Raw genomic sequence first — 24,159 nt, forward strand, 5'->3', positions numbered from 1 at the left:
GCCCATAACATTAGTTGGGTTGAATCCTGACAGGAGCCAACCAAGATTTGGGGTAAGGAGGCAATCCTGTGGAGCCGTCGCCCTTACGACAAAGGCTAGGCCAAGGAGAGGTGGGGTTGGCCCAGGAAACAGGCAACTGGTCAGGGAGCTATTACCACATTCCAGGCGTGAGGGGACTGAACCAGACCTCCAGGGTGGAATGAAAGGGTTGGGAAAGAAGAAATGCCAGAGTTAAGGCTCTGAAATCAAGCTGACCTGGGTTCCAGCTATATCATCTTGGGATCATGATTTACAGTTTCAGCCTCATCATCTTCCACCTGTAGAACAGGTACAAGACCTACCAGGGTGGTACTTTTCTGGTAAGTGGCCTGAGGTGACCCCTAAAAATGATTCAGGATTCACTTGACCCAGGAAACCCCACAAAATCATGCAAATCAAGAGGTTCGAATCTTCGGGTTCACTTTAAGAACACTCATTCCAGGCCACGAAGGGTGTGCGTATCTGAAAAGTCACCAAGTATCTGCAGGATGTCACTTTACAGAAGCAACGTGTGCCCTTCCGTTGTTACAGTGGTGGAGTTGGTAGGTGTACCCAGGTCAAACCGTGGGGCTGGATGCAGGGTCAGTGGCCCAAAGAGAGGACTGAATTTTTACTGCACATGCTCAAAAATACAGAGAGTAATGGTAAACTTAAGGGCTTAGATGTAGATTCTCTGGTCATCGAGCACATCCACGTGAACAAAGCCCCCAAGATGCAGCACAGGATGAATCCATACATGAGCTCCCCCTGCCACACTGAGATGACCCTTACTGAGAAAGAGCAGATTGTTCCTAACCCAGAAGAGGAGGTTGCATGGAAGAAAAAGATACCCCAGAAGAAACTGAAGAAACAAAAACTTATGGCCCGGGAATAAATGCCACAGATACACACACAAAGCAAATAAAAGTTTAAAAAAAAAATCTATCAGGGTTGCTGTGAGAATGAGAAATAACGGCCATCAGTGGTATGCGCTGTGGCACATGGCAGGTCCAGGGCAGTGGGCCGGTCTCGCAAGGCCCCTTGTCTTCCTGTCCCTAGTGAGCCCTTTAGTGTAGCTAAGGTTCGTAAGTGCTCACTGAGCTGCTTTGGGCCAGGGCCCATGGGACAGAGGGGAGTCGGACAGCAGTCTCTGCCTTCAAGGAGCTCACACTCTGATGGCGGAGACAAGCAGGTAAACTGAGAATCCGAACACACAGAAAGAACTAGAAAACAGGGTGCATTTGGGAGGGAGGGTAGGCCGGGCCCTGGAGCTGTGACTGACCCGAGTAAAGCGCTTCCAGATGCTGCCTGCGTCCCCTCCCCGCCCCACCCCACCCCCCAAGGTCTATCCCTCACAGGGATGGCTCTTCACATCCATCCTCACGCTCCTGTCGGCAGCACCCAGCCAGCAGCAAACAGAACATGGAGGCTGCTGCACCTGTGGCGAGGGTGGCAGCAGGAAACAGAAGCTCTCTGCAACCTGATGCCAGTAAAAGAGGAACATAAGGAGGGGCAGAGGGAGCCAAGAAACTGCCCAGGCCTGATGCCCAGACCTGATGCCCATGCCGTGGCCGTGAAGGAGGCTCCGCTGTGAGGCACAGCAGGGGCACAGTTCTGCGGGCGCTGACGCGGGGGAGGACGTACAGAGTTCCTGGGAGGTGGACACTGCCTTCTCAAGAGTGAGCACCTGGCCCAGGGTCTGCGAGGCTCCCCACCCTGGTGTGGGGCTACCTTCTTATTTTAGTCCTCTATTCTAAGCACGTGGAAAGCTCCTCCATGCTACAGAGTAAACTCCAAACTGAAGGGCCCTCCCCAACCTAGCTCCAAACTGACTTTCCGACCTTCTGCCCCTCTCCTCCTATGCTCACACTTTCGCCCAATCATTCCCTCTACTTCCCAGTCTCCAGCGCCAGGTGCACCTCCCTGAAGCCCCTCCTCTTCTGAAATCAGCTGGGCCTGGTGAGAGCTACCTGAGCGTGGCTCACCTACTCTATCTTAGGATTCTTTACATCCCTCCAGATACCCGCACGTTACTCTGCACGCTCCATACATGTCGGGGCAATGTTCCGTTCAACGCCTCTGCTTACTCGGTTCCCTCTCCGGAAGCACTCCCCCCGCCCTCCATCACATCTGTTTAGTTCAAACCCCGCTCAAACGCCACCGCCTCCGCGAAGCCCGGGCTCCCCTGCGCCGCACACCACTTAGCGCCCGGCTCCCGCCCCACCCGCGCCGCTTACCTGCTTCTGGATGTCCCGCACGCGCTGCTCGTGCAGCCGCGGCGCGCTGCTGAGCTTGAACACCACCCAGGCGCGCACGTTGTAGTAGATGTCGAAGATGAGCGAGAGCGGCAGGAGGAAGAGGCACACGAACACCCAGCGCTGGTGGATGAGCACGAACTCCAGCCCCTTCACGCGGACCCAGAGCAGGAAGAGCAGCGCGCACACGGCCAGCGACACGGCGGGCTCCATGGTGGAGCCTGCGGCGCACCGCGCTGGGCAGGAGATGCCGGCTCGCGCCGCTACTCACCGCCGTCCACTGCTCGCCGCCACCAGCGCCCCGCGCCCCGCGCCCCGCTCGCTGCGCCCGGCTCCTCGCGCGCCAGCCGCTGGACCCCCTCGCCTCCTCGCGATTGGCCCGGGCCTCAAAGGTTCGGTGGGCCGAGACCCGGGTGGCGACCAATGGCGAGCCGCGCCGGGGATCGGACCAGGAACCCGTTGATTTTATTGGCTGCGGGAGTCAGCCCGCTCCACCCTCTTCTCGCCGACGCGCTGGGAGGGGGCGGCCGGGGATCCGGGCGTCAGTCGGGTGCATGGTGCCTGGCTGCGCCCGCGACTGCGGAGCGGGGGCGGTGGGAGGCGGTGGGAGGCGGTCGTCCCGGCCCTGGGGACTGAGGAGTCGCCCCTCGGCTGCAACCCCCTCCCTCTCCTCCTTAGGTGGCGCCTCCCCGAGAGGCGCGTTAAGCGGTCACGCGTTCGGGTACCTCCCCGGAGGTCGGGTTGGGGCGCCCCGCGCCTTGGGTCGGTCACCTTGCAGCGTGGCCGAGGATGCGGGCCCCGGCCGGGGAGGGTGGAAACCTGGCTTTGATCACCACAGGTCAGGGCCACCAGGTGCACCTTTTCATTTTTCGAGAAGCTTTCTGTAAATTCATTTGAGTTACACAACAGTCCAGAGCAGGGGAGTTGGGAGGCAGCTTCACAGATGAGGAGATATCCCGTAAGGGCGAAGGCCTGCCTTGGAACTCCAGAGGACTGAAGGAGCGCAGGCCAGGGCTGGCGCCCTTCCCCCTCTCCCGCTCTGCTGAGTGGGAGGGGAGGACTGGGGGGGAAGGACTGAAGGAAGTAACTGGCTCTGTAAACTTCTAAGCCCACTGTGCCAGGCGGTGTTGCAGGCCCTGGGGCAGGATGGTGAGCGGAAGCAGACGGCCCCGCCAAAGCTTAAATTCAGTGTCTTTTGCATTCCACCACAATCCTATAGAGAGACAGTTACTTCTGAAATTTTAGGAAGTGTAGATTTTTTATTTTAGATGCCAAGCATGACTTGCCAGGGCCTTCAGTTGGCCTTGCTTACCTCCCCACTTTACTCTCTTTCATCTCTGCCCTAACAGGCACTCTTTGGAGGTTCTCGGGGCCCCACTATCCCTCATTTCAGGCCTTTGCTCAAGCTGACACCTCTGGAGTGTCCTTTCCCATCTTCTTCACAGAGCTAACATTACAGGTCCTTGAAGTCAGCTCAGGGCCACCTCGAAAACTACATTTATAGCACTTCCTTCCCCTTTCAGATGCTCATAAAATAGAGTGTGTCTATGTCATAATTCTTTTTTTTTTTTAATTTTATTATTTATTTTTGGCTGCTTTGGGTCTTCGTTGCTGCGCACGGGCTTTTTCTAGTTGCAGCAAGCGGGGGCTACTCTTTGTTGTGGTGTGCGGGCTTCTCATTTCAGTGGCTTCTCGTTGCAGAGCACGTGGGCTCTAGGCAGGTGGGCTTCAGTAGGTGTGGCACTCAAGCTCAGTAGTTGCAGCTTGAGGGCTCTAGAGCACAGGCTCAGTAGTTGTGGCGCCAGGCTTAGTTGCTCCGCGGCATGTAGGATCTTCCTGGAGCAGGTATGGAACCCTCCGCTGCATTGACAGGTGGATTCCTAACCACTGCACCACCTAAGAAGTCCCTGGCAGGCAAATTCTTAACCACTGTGCCACCAGGGAAGTCCGGATGTCATAATTCTTTTACATGATTTCATAATCATCTCTGGGTGTCTCTCACACTCACAGACTGAGCTTTAGGATAAAAACGTACACTTTTGTTTTTCTACTTTCTAGCATAATGCTTGGTGCATAGTGGACACACCAGTGTTTGCTGACCAATAAATGAATGTAGGCAGAGGCCCAAACATTCAAGTAAAGGTCAAAGTCAACATAGTGAGAGGCTGTTTGCATCGGGCTTCAAAAATTTATCGTCTAGACCTGTACTCTCTTGCATGATAGCTACTAGCTACTGGTATGTGGGTAGTCCAAACTGAGACATACTTTAAGTATAAAACACACACTGTATTTCAAAGTACAAAAAAGAGAATGCAAAATACCTCATTATTAATTTTGATATTGATTACTTTCTTCCCTTTTAAGTCTGAATAATATTCCATTTTATGTACCACATTTTGCTTATCCATGGACACGGGTTGCTTCTGTGCTTTAGCTGTTGTGAATGATTCTGCTATAAACATGGGTGTACAAATATCTTTTTGAGACCCTGCTTTTAATTCTTCTGGCATATACCCAGAAGTGGCATTGCTGGATCGTATAGTAATTCTGTGTTTAATTTTTGAGCTGCCAAATTTCTCCACAATGGCTGTACCAACATTTGTTGCTTTCTCTTTTGATTTTTGACAGTAACCTTCCTAATGGTTGTGAGGTGGTATCTCGTAGTTTTGATTTGCATTTTCCTGTTGATTAATGATGTTGAACGTCTTTTCATGTTCTTTCTGGCAATTCCTGTAACTTCTTTGGAGAAATATCTATTGAAATCCTTTGCCTAGTTTGAATTGGGTTGTTTGGGGTTTTTTAATTAATTAATTTATTTATTTATTAGCTCTCTTCGATCTTCATTGCTGCACATGGGCTTTCTCTAGTTGTGGCGAGCGGGGGCTACTCTTTGTTGTGGTGCTCGGGCTCCTCATTGCCGTGGCTTCTCTTATTGTGGAGCACAGGCTCTAGGCATGTGGGCTTCAGTAGTTGTGGCACATGGGCTCAATAGTTGTGGCTCACGCTCTTAGTTGCTCCGCAGCATGTGGGATCTTACTGGACCAAGGCTCGAACCCGTGTCTCCTGCATTGGCAAGTGGATTCTTAACCACTGCACCACCTAGGAAGCCCCATGTTTTTTTGTTATTAAGTTTTAAGAGTTCTCTATGTACTCTGGATATTATCCCTTATCAGATATATGATTTGCAAATATTTTCTCCAATTCTGCAGGTTGTTGAAAGCTCAAGGAAGGAAGCTCCCTTTGATAGGGAGTCTACTCATGAATTATTGTTAATAAATGTATATTATTTACATGAAAACCTAGTTAGAATGCCTAAGAATAGGATGTTCTGGTTAATAAGAACTCAGGTGAACTGGAAATTAAGCAAAATCACTTTTACAGTTTGACCATGTAGCAGTCTTTCTAAAATGTGAGTCCACATTTCTTGCTTAATGAATAGAGCCTAAGAAACACAAATAGGGGGATTCCTAGGTGGCGCAGTGGTTAAGAATCCGCCTGCCAATGCAGAGGTCACGGGTTCGATCCCAGCTGCAGGAAGATCCCACATGCCACGGAGCAACTAAGCCCGTGTGCCAAAAAAAAAAAAAAAAACACAAATAATTTTACTTATTAAGGAGCTCAGTACACACCAAAGTCCTAACAGAGCATTTTATTATATTTGTACAATACAGCTACTGAGATCATCTGGTCTTTACAACCAGTCTGAGGGGTGGCAATGTAGAGAACTGTTAATCCGAGTTTTTTTAATAAATGGGGACATTCAAACAGAGAAAGCTTGAGAGGCTTGCCTGATCAGTGTCTTATTCTGGTAAACAGAGAAGCCCATATATGGCTCCCATCTTCTGGATTTTTCCATCACTTGAATTTTCTCCCTTGATTATTGTGTAAAACACCATTTCTTGTGGTTAGATTCTAGAGACACAAAGTGGAAGCTTTAGAACAGGGTTTCTTGAACTGTGATCTGAAACCATCCACATCAGATTACTGGCTAAAATGCAGATTCCTGGCCCCCACGACATCCCACTGAGTCTAAATGTCCCCAGGTGAGGCCAGGAGTCAGCTTTTTTAAAAAGTCTCCAAGTTATGCTTACACATGCTAACACTTAGGAGATTGGACTGAATGTGTGTTAACTCTGAAACATCTCCAAGAATATTATCTTTGTTTTTAAATGAAGCCCTAATCAGAGATTCCTTTTCCTTGCAAAGTGCAGCTTTCGCCTAAAAGCTCTGTTTATCAAGAAAACCGCAATAAGCTAACTTCCATATAAGCAAGATTTTGTTGTCTTATCACCTTGAGCGTCTTAAGAACAGTAAGAAGTTTTTGAAGTCTCCAGGACAAGACTTTAACACCATTCTGGAGGAGTTGGTTTTCTTTTGCTAGTGGTCGGATTCATTCGTCCACTCAGTCTCTCACTGGTGATGTTTTCTAACTCAAACAGCAGCAACAACAAGGGTGTTTATCCTCTCATATAGCCAGAAGTCTGAGTGTAGGTTGTCTCAGACTTGGTTAAGTCATTGGCTCTATGACATCTTGAAACACGGTTCTTCCTGTCTTCTGTTTATTCTGTCTTTCCCGGGTTGACTTCCGTGATAATGGCCAGAGTGGCCACAGTTCCAGGTGCGCCATCAGATACAGCAACATCCTGGGGGAGAAGGGGAATCAATTTTAGATGGAAATTAACCATTCTGCAGCCTTCAGTGATTATTGATGTGCAGGAATCGTGCAAAGTATTGGGGATACAGTAGTGAACTAGATACAGTCGTTGTCCTGACAGATCATTGTGGGGGATCTGGACAAATGAATAGGCAATAACGAATCAATGTGTTAAGTGCTATGATAAGGAATTATAGGGTACTATGTTAGAACATGAAGAGTTGTATATACACACACACACACGCACACACACATATATAGAGTTGACCCTTGAACAACATGGGTTTGAACTGCACGAGTCCACTCATATGCAGATTTCTTTCACTAAATACATACTACATTATTACCTGATTCCCAGTGGATTGAATCTGCAGTTGCAGAACTGTGGATATGGAGGGCCAACTGTAAAGTGATAGGTTGGGGGCAGAGTAGGAGAAAAGATGAATGCGATGAATGCTATGGACTGCATGTTTGTGTCCCCCCAAATTCATAAATTGAAACCCTAATTCCCAATGTGATAGTATTAGGAGGTGGGGTCTTTGGGAGGTAATTGGAGTTAGATGAGGTCATGAGGGAAGAGCTAATCATGGTGCGATTATTGCCCCTAGAAGGAGGTGAAAGGACCAGAGCTCTTTCTCTCTGCCACGTGAGGATGCAGTGAGAAGGCAGCCACCTGCGGACGAAGAAGGCCCTCCCCAAGAACCCTACCGTGGTGGCACTCTGATCTGACTTCCAGCCTCCAGAACTGTGAAAAATAAACATCTGTTATTTAAGCCCCCCTCAGTCCATAGCATTCTGTTATACTGACTGAAACAGTGAGTCTCTGGTCATGGGGTCTGGTGCAAAGGAATGATACGTGGACATCATTGGGGTGAGTAGTAGACAAGCCATCAGAGTCCATTTCCTGATCCTTTGCCTTTAGGGCACTGTTGTCTTCTTTTCAAGAGGTTAATGAATCAATTTGACAAATTAGCCCTTCCTAAGGCATGGATGATTTAGGAGGAGCAATATTTTTTAAAAGGAGATTAATATATATAACATTATATTATGTAAAAATAGCTTTATTGCTTTTGTACGTGTGGGATATAGTCTTCTAAACAATCAAAACTATACAAAAAAGCACAGAAAAGAAAGTAAAAAGATCACCTCAAATGGTTCATCCTCCAGAGACAACTGAAGTTCCCATGTTCGTGAACATCCTGCTAGACGTACCACTGGGTCCACATACACATACGTACATTATTTCCCAAACAAGATCAACTCAACATGAGCTTTACAATCTGCTTTATAAAAGCGGAACCATAGGCTATAGATGTGTTTAATGGTTTCCTCGTATTCCAATGTGTGTGTTTTGTACATATGTGTACAGGGGTGTGTGTGTGTGTGTGACAATTTATTTAATCAGTCCTCTATTATTTTTTTTATAAATTTATTTATTTATTTATTTATTTTATTGGCTGTGTTGAGTCTTCGTTGCTGCACACGAGCTTTCTCTAGTTGTGGCGAGCGGGGGCTACTCTTCCTTGTGGTGTGCAGGCTTCTCATTGTGGTGGCCTCTCTTGTTGTAGAGCACAGGCTCCAGGCGCGTGGGCTTCAGTAGTTGCGGCACATGGGCTCAATAGTTGTGGCTCATGGGCTCTAGAGCACAGGCTCAATAGTTGTGGCACACGGGCTTAGCTGCTCTGCGCCATGTGGTATTTTCCTGGGGCAGGGATCGAACTCGTGTCCCCTGCATTGGCAGGCGGATTCTTACCCACTGTGCCATGTAGGAAGTCCCATCAGTCCTCTATTGAAGGACATTTATTTCCAAAGTTTTGTTATGATGGACAAAGTTGCGGTGAATTTTCATTATCATACATGTTTTTTTTTAACACAGTACACAAGTTGCACAGTAGAGGAACATAGGGTAGTAAGGCAAAGGACTTCATGAGGTCCAGAGCCTCTTACTCAAAATGTCATCCTTAGACTGGCAGCACCTGATTCACCTGGGAGCTTGGTAGAAATGCAGAATCTTAGGCTCCATCCCAGACCTACAGAATCAGAATCTTCATTTTAACAAGATCTTGTCTAAGGGAGAAGGGATACTTTGCCTGAGAAACCTGAAAAGTGAACAGACATCATCCGGGCACCAATTGGGGGTGAGACTTGGTCAAGATGGAGGAAATAGCCTACCAGAAGGAAGGCTTTGGGCCTGGGAGGACCCACAAGAAGAAGTCCTGTGTGGCTGGAGCTTAAGGAACAAGAAGAGTGAAGGAGACAGGCAGGAGCCAGGCCACGGTAATGATTCTGGGCTTCACTTGGGGGCCAGAAAAACCATTAAAAATTTCAGAGTAATATAGTCAAATTATTATTTTAACAAGCAACCTGTATCAACAAGGATACTTCCAGGTTTTATGGAGTCTAAGTTTTTTTGTTTGTTTGTTTGTACTGTTTTGTTTTGTTTTGGCTGCACTACACAGCTTGCAGTATCTTAGCTCCCCGACCAGGATCTAACCCACGCCCTTGGCAGTGAAAGTACAGAGTCCTAACCACTGGACCACCAGGGAGTTCCCAGAGTCTAAGTTTTATACAATGCAGGATGCTGTTTTTAAGGAAAAGACCACAAAATTATGAAGCATCAATGTGATTACTTATTTAGAATGAGAAAAAAAATCACAAGTTATACATTTTAGAAAGCTGACAGATACCATAAATATCACAAAATCTAGAAAAACAACAGTATTTTTTATTAAACTGCCAGATACACCTCCCTAATACTTTTTTCTTGTATTTTTGGGCCATATTCTCTTTTATCATTTCTTCATATGAAAGCAATTTTATAATATCATTTTATAAACAGAGAGAATAAAATGATAATTCAGTCCTTCCAACATGGCTGATCAACATTTGCTTTTTATTATTGATAGTTTGGAAATGCTTCCAGTATGTAAGTAGCTATTGTCAACGTCCTGTAAATTTTTTTGGATCATTATTAAATTTGGAAAAATCTCTATTAAGTTTCTTTCAATTATGAGCTGTCAGTTTTCAAAGCATTTCACATTTTCTCATGCAGTGAATAATCTCTACTTTTTGAATTGAAGAGGCTCATTAACCAGGGATTCAGAGGGTTTTCCTGTGAGGGGTCCTGAAGCTTAAGTTTCGTTTATTTCACATAAACACTTTTCTGTGTATCCACCTTGAAATCCATACAGCAAACCGAACTGGGTCTTAGGTGATAGAGACAGTCCTTGTCCATGGGAAGATCATGGATGAATGGGGAGACACGACGAAAGTTAACTATGAAACAAGGCAGAATGTGAGTGCTATGCAACTGAGAGATAAGCACAACTGTTACTGAAATGCTGGGAATGTTATACACATATTCATAATTATATAAGATAGGCCATAGTCCATTTCAAATGTACTTGTCAAATGCCGACTATGTGCCTATATCAGGTTGGGAGAGCAAAGATGGATACCTCCATCCCATGGGTCATAGTGTGGTAGGCCAGATACATATGCAGAAAAAGCAATACCGATCGTAAGAATCACAGCAGCTAATGTTTATGGAACATGGTTCTTTGTCAGGCACAATTCTCAGTGCTCTACATTTAAATATAATACGATAATACAATTAAATACGATATAACAGTACAAAGTAGAATATACTAAATCTCTTATGAGTGGTCCAATTATGCAGAATGCTCAAACGGCAGGGAAATCGGGCATCATCAGCATCGTCAGAAGAAGAATTGAGCACCTGTTGTACCAGGCGTGACTCACCCATCATCTTAACATAACCTTCAAAACAGCTGTAGGGACTTCCCTGGTGGTGCAGTGGTTAAGAGTCTACGTGCCAATGCAGGGGACACGAGCTCGAGCCCTGGGCGGGGAAGATCCCACATGCTGTGGAGCAACTAAGCCTGTGCGCCACAACTGCTGGGCCTGTGCTCTAGAGCCTTCTAGCCACAACTACTGAGCCCACACACCACAGCTACTGAAGCCTGAGTGCCTTGAGCCTGTGCTCTGCAGCAAGAGAAGCCACCTCAATGAGAGGCCCGCGCACTGCAACGAAGCATAGACCCCGCTCACCACAACTAGAGAAAGCCCGAGTGCAGCAATAAAAACCCAATGCAACCAAAACAAAGCAAAAAAAAATAGAAAAAGTAAGCATTGATGTGCCCTTGGTATGTCAGTGTTTGGAGAGGTTAGGGAGTGGACAAAGAGAATAAAGTGCTTGGCACTTGACCTCCTAAGAAAGCTATCATGAACCAGGCACACACAGCTGGTATAGGTCCGGGCTTCATTCAAATTCAACAAAGGCCACAAGCATATAGTTCAACAGGCTGAAGCACTCTAAAAGGTTTTTAACAAAAATAGCAGTCTCCTGCTCCTCCCTTCCATACCTGCTTTCCTCTCTTGCAGCTGGGCTGTGAGCTTCTAGGGACAAAAGAGCTGTCTCCTAGTTTCCCAGTGCCCAGTGCTCAGCACAAGGCCAGTGTCCTGAAGTCAGCTGTTCTCCACCTTGATCCTTGAATCAGAATAATTTCAATTTCTCCCAACAAAATTGGTACATCCTTGAAAAATGTGTCAGTCACTAAGCATCACATACAAACAGTAACATCTATGAATCTTCATTTAGTCAGTGCTCAGACCTCCAGCCGCTCACCATTGGAAACATCCCTGAAGGCAGGTGGAGTAGGGGTTAGCAGTACCAATTTCGTTCCCACAGTTCCGATTTGAATCCTGACTCCTCCATATATTAACCTTGGGCAAGTTACTTAACCACTCTAGATAAGTCCTTGCATGTAGATAATTCCCAGAGAATATTATCTGTCATCATTTCCCAGAAGAAAGGGGCAAATCTGTTTGATCATGTACTGGCCTATGGCCTCATCCCTTGGTAGAGATAAACAGTCCCACGTCACAGACTACTGACTTAAAAATATGTGTAATGAAACCACTGATTTAATCAGCTTAGTGGCCTAACATTCTGTGGGCAGTGGGTAGAAGAGCAGACAACAGTGGCGGGTGCGAGTAAACTGCAGAGGCGGCAGGATTGTTACCTGCAGCAGAAAAGCAGTCTGGATGGTTTAATGAGGGACAAAGAGTCCTTTGCTAAGCAGCCTCCCTGAGGGCATGGTTGTGGGTCTGACAGCTCTTTATAGTAATAGATGTCCATAATAATCACTTGGAGCATCAATAAGAGGTCAAAGATGTTCCAAGTTAGCTGCTCAGCCAGGCAAAGAGGTGTGTAATGCCTTTTTAAAAGACCCCTGAGCTTAACTTTGGATGGCATCTCTTAGAGAAACTCAGTCGAAACTCTTACATGTCCAGGAGCAGCGTGTCCTTGATTTTATTTTATTTTTATACCTGTATTTATTTATTTATTTATTGGCTGCGTTGGGTCTTCATTGCTGCCCGCGGTCTTTCTCTAGTTGCAGAGAGCAATGGCTACTCTTCATTGTGGTGCCTGGGCTTCTCGTTGCAGTGGCTTCTCTTATTGTGGAGCACGGGTTCTAGGCACATGGGCTTCAGTAGTTGCGGCACATGGGCTCAATAGTTGTGGCGCGCAGGCTCTAGAGCGCAGGCTCAGCAGTTGTGGTGCATGGGCTTCGTTGTTCCGAGGCATGTAGGATCTTCCCGGACCATGGATTAAACCGATGTCCCCTGCACTGGCAGGCGGATTCTTATCCATTGTGCCACCAGGGAAGCCCGTGTCCTTGATTTTAGAAGTACACGGACCAAAAAGATGTTTTTAAAAGCTGAGGACCATTACAGCGCTACCAACTTATGTTTTCATGCAAAGAAACCAAGAAACAAACTAACAAGAGAACCACAATATGTTATCATTATCTTTCCACAAAAGGAAGGAAATTTTTTTTGAAATTTTTTGGCCATGTGGTATCCGGGATCCTACTTCCCTAAGCAGGGATCGAACCCACACCCTCTGCAGTGGAAGCATGGAGTCTTAACCACTGGATCGCCAGGGAAGACCCAGGAAGGAAATTTTAACGACAGAGAAAGTAAGAGAGTCACAGTCTCAGAATAAAGAACAGTCCTTCAAATTGAACACATTTGGCACTGCAAAATACTTGCTGCATTTCATGAGTTTTCTGACTTTGCTGCACTTTCTGAAAGCATTGTTATGGACCGACCAAATGGGCCTGGAATTTAGAAACTACTGGTTCCTAGAGCAGAGGTTCTCCAAGCGTGGGCCTGGACCAGTAGCAGCAGGAGCAGCACCACCTAGGAGCTGGTGCCAGATGCAGATTCTCAGGCCCCACCTCAGGCCTAATGAAGCAAAAATTCTGGAAGCTCCTTTCTCCCGGTGAGCACAGTCGCTGCTCATCAGTGGTCCTCACACAGCTCGATCTCTAGTCCTCTCATCAGCCTGGGTGCCCTCGGGTGGAGGCCCCTTTATTCTTATTAACAACCATCATTTATTGAACACTTGATACTATGCTCCACACACTGCCTAGGGAGATGCCATATCTCCCCATTTTAAATCTCAACAACCCTGGCAAGTTGGTCTCTTATCTCCATTTTACAGAAAGAATAAGTTCAGAGAGGTCAAGTAACCTGTCCAGTATCACTCAGCTTGTGAGTAGCTGAGCCAGGATTCCACACTCAGGCCTGTGGTGCTCCTGGTCTCATGCTCTTTCCACTGTGTGAAGTTGCCCTTAAAGTTCCATCAAAATCTTGTTATTTTAGGGGAGGCTGAGCCAGGGAGAGATGGCCATGAGGGCTGAGTATGTAACAGGTGGGTAACAGGATGGGCTCTGGAGTTAAAGGAATCCGGGTTGAGTTCCATTTTCTGCAGTTGCTAATTATATGACATGGCATGTGTTTCCTATTCTCTCTAAGCCTCAATTCCCTCATCTGTACAATGGGGATAATAATAGCATCCATTTACGTCTGCTATGAGTAGTAAATAATTTTGTGCTTATAAAGCACTTAGCAAAGTGCCTGGTACATAGTAAGTATTCAGTAAGTATCTCATTATTACTGAATAGATGTACCCAGCAATTATATAATTATAGCACAGATGGATTAGACCCACACACATGTACATTACAGCAATATAAACCATTGTCTCCTTTCCAACTCCACCAAACACCCATTTATTTCTGGCCCTGCCTGATTTCAGCGACTTCCTGATTCCCTGAGTCAACAACGTTTTCAGCACCTCTTCCCTTTTCCGGTACATGCATGATGCGGTTTATATCCCGCATTTGTTGAGAACAAGGACTTCATCTTCATCATGTTGGTATTCCTCACAGTGCTCAGAATAAATCTTTATATACAGATGCTCACTAAATACATGTTGAACTGAACTCACTGCTTCTTATTGAAACAGAGCAGGACCCCCACCTCCATGTCCTCAGCCTGCCTTTCATCTGTAGAAAAACTTTAGCCAAAGGATAGGTTTAATCAGAGAAGTGAGAAAATGTAGAAACAAAAGAAAGAGTCAAAGGAGACCAAATAATAATAATATAGTCACTAAGCACAGTCAAGGGCATTTAATTCCTTCTCAAGGTCTACAGATAACATTCAGAGCCATGTCCTGTGAGCTGTCTTATAGATACTGAAACCCGCACCAGGAGGAAGACGTGACCAGGCTGTAGGCAAGACATAAGCTGCCACAATTCCGAGAACTGGCCTCAAAGAAATGGAAACAAACTGATCCTGGAACTGAAGGTTAACTGTACCTAAAACAATCAAGATGACGTTGGTCAGACCACCAATGACCAATTTCAAAATGACTGTCAGAACTGACTGTGTTGTTTCTGCATGTAGCCCCTGCCTTCTGTCTATAAAAGCTCTTGCCCCCAATTGTCAGGTGGGGCGGGGTGGAGGGAGTCGGCCTTTGGACAGGCATCCCCACCCCCCAACCCCCACCAGTTGCCAGCATCCAAAATAAAGCAAGCTTTCCTTTCCACCTACCTGATCTCTTTATGGGCTTTTGAGCTGTGAGCAGGCAGACCCCACCTTTGGTTACATTATTAGTTAAGTGGTCAGTTTACTTAACCTCTCTGAGCATCAGTATTCTTGTCCCTAAAGTTAGTGATATTAAAAAGAAATCTTCATGTTCCTTCCAGCTATGTCATTCATTCATTCATTCATTAAATATCTACTGACCACTTACCTTGTGTTAGGCAGTTTGCTAGATGGTGGGGCTGCCACGGTGAAGGTCAGATGTTCTACAATTAGAACTCTGTTCTGCAGTAATGAAAACTCAGCCTAGCACTGGCTGTGGGCTGGTGGAGTGTGGGCCAGCAGTGCTGGGCTGCAGACATTGACGTGAGAGAAAAATGTGTGTAGGCAGCTTGGGAGAGCTGGAGCCTCCAGGAAGACAGTATTCTTCCATCACAGGTGGGAAAACCCATTGTTTCCCTTGGCTTGGTGCTTCATAGGAAGCGACACATTAGTTGAGTATGAATTTTTTTAACAGCTTTATTGAGATAGAATTTACATATGATAAAATTCACCTGTTTAGGGCAGACGCCGGGCCAATTGTGGGTGTGGGAGGGGTGTCAGAAGCTGGTTGCAGCCTGAGACGTCTGGTAGTTGTGTGAAGATTCTTCAATTACTATGTCAAGCGACACAGGTGTTTCTCTTTCTTCATATGATGAAGATCAGGGATCTAAACTTATCCAAAAAGCTAGAGAGACACCATTTGTCCCCATTGGAATGGCAGGTTTTGCAGCAATCGTTGCATATGGATTTTATAAATTAAAGAGCAGGGGAAATACTAAAATGTCTGTTCACCTGATCCACATGCGTGTGGCAGCCCAAGGCTTTGTTGTGGGAGCAATGACACTTGGTATGGGCTATTCCATGTATCGAGAATTCTGGGCAAAATCTAAACCTTAGAAGAGGAGATGCTGTCTTGGTCTTGTTGGTGGTGCTTGCTTTAGTTAGACATCTCATATTGAGGTTATATATTTATGTTGAAAATAAATTGTTTGGGTCAGACAAGTACATGGTAATTTGAATATAAGCTCCTTTCTTGCAGGCTTGATTTGCCTGGTGACCAAGTTAGTGGTGACCAAGTTCACTAGCCAGGTCATTCAGGGGAGTTGGATTAGCACACAAGAAACATGTCACTTTTAAGTGCACTTGATAGTGGAACCATGTCCACCTTCTTACGAAATTAGTTCTAAATAGGACAACATCCTGAAAATGCTCCCAGTTGCTGCAGAATATCATATGCTTTTGGTGTAATGTAGGAATCCTATTTACTCCAGTTAATATAACTCTTTCTGACTGACTTGTGGACTGAGTACTGTTTTAAGGGCTGGCTGGCTGGCTCTCGAGGAACCCTTTCAGAACAGTGCATGGAATACAACAGTATAAACCTCCCGGCAATATGTCTGTGTTTTTAAACCAAACCTAAAAAGCTGGTAACAGAGCTGCTTTGAAGTAGTATTTATTTCAGAATCATAGTTGTAAAGATGAGAATAACTTAATTGTAGATCCCTGTTTAGTTCTTTTGTAATTGCAGAATTATATATTGCTGTTGTTATATTAGAATAATTTTTAAATGTCATTTTGAAATAGAAATTTATGTTTAAGTGCTAATGGAAAGGTAAATGAAGAACACTTTTTAAATGTGTGCAGTATGTTTATTTTCTCTATAAGAATCATAAATAAACTAAATAAGTTGTCTATAATGGAAGTGATTTATGAGCAAGCTGGTTTGGTCAGATATTGCACAGACTTTGGTATACTACAGAATGCTTTGTCGTACTTGTGAAATTCTCGTCTAACCTGAATTTACATTCCATGGTGATAACATGGTAAATGCAGTGTTATTAAAGTAAGTGAACACACACACACACACAAATAATAAAATAAAATAAAATTCACCTGTTTAAAGTGTACAATTCAAAGGTTTTTTAGTATATTTACAGAGTTGTGCAACCATCACCCTATCTAATCTAATTAGAACATTTTCATTCTCCTAAAGAAACTGGCAACTTTATCTCTGTAATAAAGGTCAAGTTAATGAATACCTTTGCCCAAGTCCTGCTTTTCTTCACCAGCACAGAAATGTGGCTCAGCTTGTAGAGATGACAGGGCTGAGAGATCAGAGTGTGGACATATATATCTTAATTAGATCACTGGTATTCATTTGGTAAGTCAGCTGAAAAGATACGTCAACCCCAGAGATCTCCAGGTCTGTTGGATGTGAAGTAAACATCCAGCCACACGATCTTCTCCAAGCACAGCCCCTGCTCTACCAGCTCCAGGGTTCCCTGCTGGCTACCTGCAGTTTCCCTAAGCTGGTATCACATGATGACCCAAGATGGGGCAACCTACCCTGCTGGTTCCCCTCCCCCTCCCCCCAATATTTCCCCACCTTTGCCCGCAATTCGTCTCCCTCCTCCCTGAGTCAGGTCAATCACCCCCCTTCTCTGTGCTGTCTCACTGGTGCCCCCGGAACAGCAAAGCCTTCTCTGGACCTACATCCCTCTCCACCCCAACTCTGGCTTCTCTTTACAAATGTGCTCCTTCCGTAAATTACACTTACTTCGGCCCATTTCCTCGCTCCTAGTCCCACTGCAACCTCACTTAGGCTCCTGTGACCCCCTCCTAACGCTCACGTTGAGACCACCCATGACTTTAGAATTGCCCAAGCCAGGGACTCCCCTGGTGGTCCAGTGGTAAAAAATCCGTCCTGTGATGCAGGGCATGAGAGTTTGAGAATTCGATCCCTGTTCAGGGAACTGAGATGCCACATTCCTGGGGCAACTAAGCCCACTCGCCACAACTAAAGAGCCCTCACGCTGCAAACTACAGAGCCCAAGCACTCTGCAGGCCGCGCGCCACAACTAGACAGAAGCCTGTGTGCTTCAGTGAAGATCCCGCGTGCCGTGACAAAGACCTGACGCAGCCAAAAAAAAAAAACCAATTAATTAAAAAAAAAATTACCTGACCCTTCAGCCCTCCTCCCTGCCCTCCTGGTCCTCTCTCCTTGAAACCCTGTCCCCTCTGGCCTGTGGCCAATGCCTTCCTTCCTCCTTCCATCAGTCTGACTGCTCAGCCGCCCACCGGGTGCTGCCCCCTCCCTCCCTCTCCCCAGCCTTGGTGGGGCTCAGGGCGCCCTCCTTGGCCCATGGCTCTCCTAATGCTCAACAGCCCAGCCTCGCTGTGACCTCACTCATCAACCACACGCAGAGGCTCCCAGAGCTTTCTCGGCACCAGGACGAGACAGAAATGCCATTCTCAGGCAAGACGCCTTGGCACGGACCTTGGTTCTGTGCAGGGTCTTTGGACTCAGGCTGAGGGCACTATTCTGGGAAAAGAGGGTCTTAGGCAAAGCTGCCTCTCCCTTGAAAGCAGAGGGTCTGAGGGCAGCATGGGCCAATTTACATAAGAATCCAGCACCTCTGGGGAGAGGAGAGCCTGTGACACAGTCCCTCCCTACCTCCTCCCCAACCCCTTGAGATCTGAAGGTAGAGGTACCCAGCAGGTGGACCGCAGGAGCTTGTCCCTGGTCCTGGAGCTGGTGGAAAGGGCAAAAGCCTCAAAGGACAGCATGCCACAGGGATCTGGTGGAGGAGCACCGCCGAGGGAGGGGGAGGGCTGGTTCGGGGCAGTTCTTAGCCCTGCTCTTCTGTTTGGGGAAATGAAGGAGAGGGTTGTCGGCCTCTACAGGCTGCAGCTGGAGTGGTGTTGAACCGTGACACCTTCTGACGGTGGTGAGTCATTACAACAGTGACATGAGGACTTCAATCTTCCGAGTTCTTGGGTAGTTGGGAAGGAAGCAGGTTTCTTAACAGAGAGATATTGGACTTTCTGTTAAGAAAGGCAGATGGGAAAAAAAAAAAAAGGCAGGTGGGGGGCTGAGCTGTTCATTTGAAAAACAAAGATGTGACCACATTTGTACACTGAACAAGTGAGTGAGACGAATCAGGTCCACATATACAAATATACCCGCTTCTCATACTATATAGGCAACGCTACTGGATATGTCCTCCTGGAGTCCTGTGGGAACACTAACCTCAGCAGGCCTGAAATTCTTGTTGTTCATCCTCCCAAAGGTCCTGTCCCAGAATGTGGCACAACCAGTATAGTTCCCCAAGCCAGAAGCATTGGCGTCATTCTTTAAAAAAATAAACAACTATGCAAATATCTTTTCATTATATAAGTAATATCTACCATGGGAAAATTACAAATGGATCGCATTTTACAGATGTGGGAACTGAGGCCAAGAAAAGAGTCATCACGACTTCAAGATCACATAACCAATACAAAGCGTCCCTAGGTTCACACTGTTTGTTCTAGAGATAAGAACAAATGTTTGACATTTCCAGCATTTTAAGAAAGTCTCTTAAGATGCCTTTAAAAAGTCTCTTAAGTCTCCTTGGAGTGCCGTTCATCTGTTCACATCCTGTGAATTCACTGAGGTCCGGTTTCAGTGTTGCTCCTGGGAAGCCTGTCCTGATGTCCTGACCCACACTGGTACACTGATTCTGCAACAGATTCTACAAAGCCAAAGTCTTCCCGAGGCCCTGCTTTGCATACTTCACCTTGTTTCATCTGTACTCTGATCCCACGAGTTTCAAGAAATCCCTCTCCTTTTTTTTTTTTTTTTTTTTTTTTTAACAGATGAGGAAATGGAAGTTGAGAGAAGCTAAGCAACTTGCCAGCTCCCATGGCAGAATGAGAAATCGAGTCAGACCTGCCTGACCACCCGCCTCACTATGCTTGTCAGCCATGGGCCTGGCTGGGGGGGCAGTCAGAGCACTGCTTCTCAAACATGACCGGGCACAGGGAATCTTGCCAAGATTTAGGTTCCAGTTCAGGACATCGGGGTGGGATCAGAACGTCCGCAGTTCTAACAAGCTCCTAAGTGATCCCAAAGCTTCTTGTCTGAGGACCACAGTTTGAGAAGCAGGAATTCAGAGCACCCCTCTGATTCTGCAGCAGAAGAAACTGAAGCTTAGAGAGTAAAGCGATGTACTTCGAGACACATGGAAGGTTAGTGGAAGGGGCAGGAGAAGGTTCAGGAACTCTGGTTTCCAATCCAGAGCCTTTCCTACCCTGTGTGTCAGTTAATAAGTTATCACCTCTCAGCTCCAACCCCGTCTTTCTACACTTGCCTTTGGATACTGGAGCTGGGAGTCTGCAAACTACATTGTTCTGCTTTGCCCACTGGCCCTACGTTAGGATTGGTGCACATGCTCAAGAGATGAGAGACAGAGACAGAGGGAGAAAGAGAGAGAGGGAGAGACAGAGAGAGGGAGGGAGAGAGAGAGACAGAGGGAAGGAGAGAGAGAGAGGCAGAGAGAGAGGGGAAAGAGGGAGAAAGAGCCTACTCAGCCATCAGCTGGAGTGGGGGAGGGGAAGGGGGGAAGGGACTTGCTCCTTCCTGTTTGCTTCCTGAGGACGTGTGTCTGCCGTCCTCTCCCTCGGGAGCATCCCTCAGCAGCGCTTCTATTGCAGTAGCAGTTCCTTCCTGTAGCAGCAGCTGGATCCAGCTTTCAGTTTGCCCAGTTCTTGCAGAACGTCCTCGCAGGCACCAGCACCAGTGACCGGCACCCCTTCCCCAGGGGTTGGGTCCCAGGCCCACGGGGCCCTCTTCCAAGTGTTTACTTTGAATAATTCCACCCTCTTCCCTTTGTCGCCCAGCCCGCAGAGGCAGCAGCTTCTTGCACTTATTCCCTCCTAAGTGTTTCCTTCTTGACTCTTCAGCTACCAAGTCAACAACATTGACGGACCTTATATTCCTTTATACTAAACTCTCTTTGTTAAAATAACCGGAACTTGGCTAAGATACTCTCTGATATGTTAACTTGAAGATAAACAAAACACCCCCTCTAGACTCTGAATTCCTGGAGGGCAGCCACTGGGTTACTATGATGAGTTTGGCATCTTTTGGAGTGAGTGCCTGGTGCATAGCAGCAAATACACACACACACACACACACACACACACGCACACACACACGAAGAATGGAAGAAGATGTTACATACTTTTTTCTTAATGCTAAATCCATAGACAGGCCTTATTATAAAGTCCAGGTTTTAGAATGAACAGGACTTGGGTTTCTAATTAGACTTTTGCCACCTGTTATGCAAATTGCTTACACTTCCTCTCCATTTCCTCCTCTGGAGAATGGAGGTAATACCCACCTTTGGGTTGTTAGAATTAGAAATGATGCAGGTGAAGGGCTGACACCATGCTTTGGAGAGCTGCCAGGGCACAAGCTGTTAAAAGGGGATCAAGTTGATGTTCTAATCAGGTTCCAGCGGAGAAGAACAAGAAGCGCATGGTGACCTAGGAAGCTTAAATTGTCCACGAGGATGAGATAAACAGCAGGTAATTTTCTGATGAGGTAAAGACAGGGAGGGAGTCGAGGCCAAAAGTCTCCTTGGAGAAGAGTTTGGGTTTATGAGGAGCCTGATGAGCACAGAGAGGCCATTCATGGCCCTCCACGTGCCAGACCCAGGCCAGGCGCTAGGGCTGCAGAGATGAACGGGACAGGCCTGTTGTCTTGGAAACACACAATGCATCCAATCAATTCACTCAATTCACATCACAGAGGGGCTACTGGGGGCCGGGCCCTGGGCCAGGGGCTGGGGCTGCCGAAGTGAATTAAAGTAGTCTCTGACTCGAGGAATTCATAACTGAGTAAGGGGCAAGTGAGACCAAAAAGATAACAGGCACATAAAGCTTGGAGGACCCCTGCTGCTTAAACAGTCTTGCAGCCCCCATCTACCCCTGCAACCCGTGATGCTAACTCACGGCCATTGCGGCCGTATCCCTAAGGCTCAGCACAGCTCAGAAAAGGAGCTTAGCAGCCGAGGGACTTCCCTGGTGGCACAGTGGTTAAGAATCCACCTGCCAACGCAGGGGACACAGGTTTGATCCCTGGGCCAGGAAGATCCCACATGCCTCGGAGCAGCTAAGCCTGTGCGCCACAACTACTGAGTCCACATGCTGCAACTACTGAAGCCTGGGGGCCTAGAGTCTGTGCTCCATAACAAGAGAAGCCACTGCACTGAGAAGTCTGCGCACCACAACAAAGACTAGACCCTACTCACCACAACTAGAGAAAGCCTGCATGCAGCAACGAAGACCCAACGCAGCCAATACAAATAAATACATACATTTATTTTTTAAAAAAAGAGCTTAGCAGCCGAGAACTGTGGTTCAGGGGACAGGCACATCTGGATTCAAATTTATTGTTACCTGTGTGGCCTTGAGCAAGCCTAAGGCAGATTTCATCTTCACAGGGTTGTGCTGGCGGTTAAAGGAGAGAATGTGTGGAAAATGCTCAGCACAGTGCCCAGGACATAGTAAGTACTCAATAAATACTAGTTATTATTAGTTACCTTCTATTTTTTTTAAAATAAATTTATCTTATTTTTGGCCGTGTTGGGTCTTCGTTGCTGTGCGCAGGCTTTCTCTAGCTGTGGAGAGCAGGGGCCACTCTTCCTGCGGTGCTCGGGCTTCTCACTGCGGTGGCTTCTCTTGTTGCCGAGCACGGGCTCCAGGCATGTGAGCTTCAGTCACTGCAGCACATGGGCTCAATAGTTGTGGCTCGCAGGCTCTAGAGCACAGGCTCAGTAGTTGTGGCCCATGGGCTTAGTTGCTCTATGGCATGTGGGATCTTCCCGGCCCAGGGCTCGAACCCATGTCCCCTGCATTGGTAGGCACATTCTTAACCACTGCGCCACCAGGGAAGCCTTCTATTAAAGGCCTATATGTGATAAGTGCTTTAGTTACTTTATCTTATACAATATTCCTTTAAATTAAGATAATGCTGCAAGATGAGAATTATGTATCCTTTTGAAAAGAGTGTTAATCTCCCATTTCTTTCATTTCTGCAGATGTGTGGGAGCCTACATCTCACACCCCAAAGGAGTGAATTATCAGAGTGAATTATCGGATGAGGAGGCTTTAGAGAAGGAAGCAAACACGGGTCCTTTCTTTTTTGGAAAGGCCTGTCCTTGGCATATACAGGTTGCCTGACTTCAATACCCAGTTCTTTCCATTTCCTGACACTGCTTCTCTCAAGTCCATGCTGCCTCTCACGTCACACAGCTGCTCAAAAACCTTTGCTGGTCCCATCACCTACAGAACAAAGCACCGACTCCTTACCCTGGCATTCAAGGCCCTCCAAATGTGGCCCAACTCCACCTTTCTGGTCTTTATTCTAATTTTCTCCACCATATGCCCCACACGCTCGGGGCCAGCCTTGGGGGATGGCGTGTCCGCTGCGCTCTTCCCTGCTGTGCTGCATGTGCAAACTGCTGTTTCCGCCAACCCACATCCTCCCCAAGCACCCGCTGCTGGACCCCTTCTCTCATGGGGAAAACTGACAACTCTGAGTCTTGGAGAGAGGCAAGTGATACAAATAGAAGCCGAAGGGTCCAGAATCCTGCCTTCCCAGCCTCCCTGGCTATCAGAGGTGTCTGGCTCAGACTCTGACCCAGCAGCTAGAGCCTGAGGACACAGGGGTCACGTGGTGGGGGTGGGGGCAGAGGCAGTGGTAGCTCCACTTGGTTTCCTGAGGCAGCACGCGGACCAGACCACAGTGTTGGCCGTGTAGAGCCAATGCCCAGTGTCAGCGGCAGGGGCTTTTGGTGGCCTTGTTCAAGGCTGTTTGGTCTCCGAGCCAGGCTCTCCAGGCCTCCTAGAGATGCACTGAGATACCCAAGATCCTTTAATGCACCCCTTTTCTGCTTAAATATCTGAAGTTGGGTGACGTTGCTTGCAAACACGCCTCATCGCCAAAACGTTGGCTACTGCTGGGTGCTGGTGTACAGATGTGAAGAGGGCATGGTTCACGCTCCTGAGGGCACCCCATTTAGTGGTGGTTGTAGGGCAACATGCCAACAAAATCATTTAATATTTATTCATTGAACTGACATTTTTGCAAGTCAATTGTGTGCTGGGCATCCTGTAGCATGAACCATGCAATGGTCGAGGCTCCAAACAAGGCAGGGAAGGGACAATGAATCTGCCTTTTCTTCCCATCCATCTGGGCCAAGAGAAAGCCTGCCTATGCCTCAAAGTGAGCGCAGTCACTGAGGAAGCTCCCTTTGATCATTGCCTCTTGCCCCACCTTCAGCTTAGTTCAGTCACTCCCTCCTTTCAACCCTGCTCTCCCTTTCTACCTTTGTAAGAAATTGGTCACACAGCCTGGTAGATGAGTTCAAGGGAGACTGATAGAGAGGACCAACGGGCCAAGCACTGTGCTAGACTCGGGGCAGACAGAACTAACAGTAGACGCTC

General features: G+C 47.1%; 2 protein-coding genes across 2 annotated transcripts in view; one reads left to right on the forward strand and one right to left on the reverse strand.

Moving 5' to 3' along the window:
* Positions 1-2,672, reverse strand: part of DHCR24 (24-dehydrocholesterol reductase) — a 39,773-nt gene extending 37,101 nt beyond the window's left edge. The window contains exon 1 of the mRNA XM_057712007.1: positions 2,256-2,672. Within this exon, the coding sequence (XP_057567990.1) occupies positions 2,256-2,486 (231 nt within the window). The 5' untranslated portion in view covers positions 2,487-2,672. The remainder of the gene's footprint in view (positions 1-2,255) is intronic.
* Positions 2,673-15,489: 12,817 nt separating this feature from the next.
* On the forward strand, positions 15,490-15,783 carry LOC130834746 (HIG1 domain family member 1A, mitochondrial-like). Its single transcript, XM_057705467.1, has one exon. It carries the CDS (start codon positions 15,502-15,504, stop codon positions 15,781-15,783), a length of 282 nt encoding a protein of 93 aa, XP_057561450.1. The 5' UTR covers positions 15,490-15,501.
* Positions 15,784-24,159: the final 8,376 nt, after the last annotated feature.

This window comes from Hippopotamus amphibius, chromosome 1 (genome assembly GCF_030028045.1).
Source record: "Hippopotamus amphibius kiboko isolate mHipAmp2 chromosome 1, mHipAmp2.hap2, whole genome shotgun sequence".
In the NCBI taxonomy this organism is placed as follows: Eukaryota; Metazoa; Chordata; class Mammalia; order Artiodactyla; family Hippopotamidae; genus Hippopotamus; species Hippopotamus amphibius.

Excerpts from the sequence above, each read along its gene's own strand:
- LOC130834746 (XM_057705467.1), top strand. The coding sequence starts at position 15,502 with ATGTCAAGCGACACAGGTGTTTCTCTTTCTTCATATGATGAAGATCAG.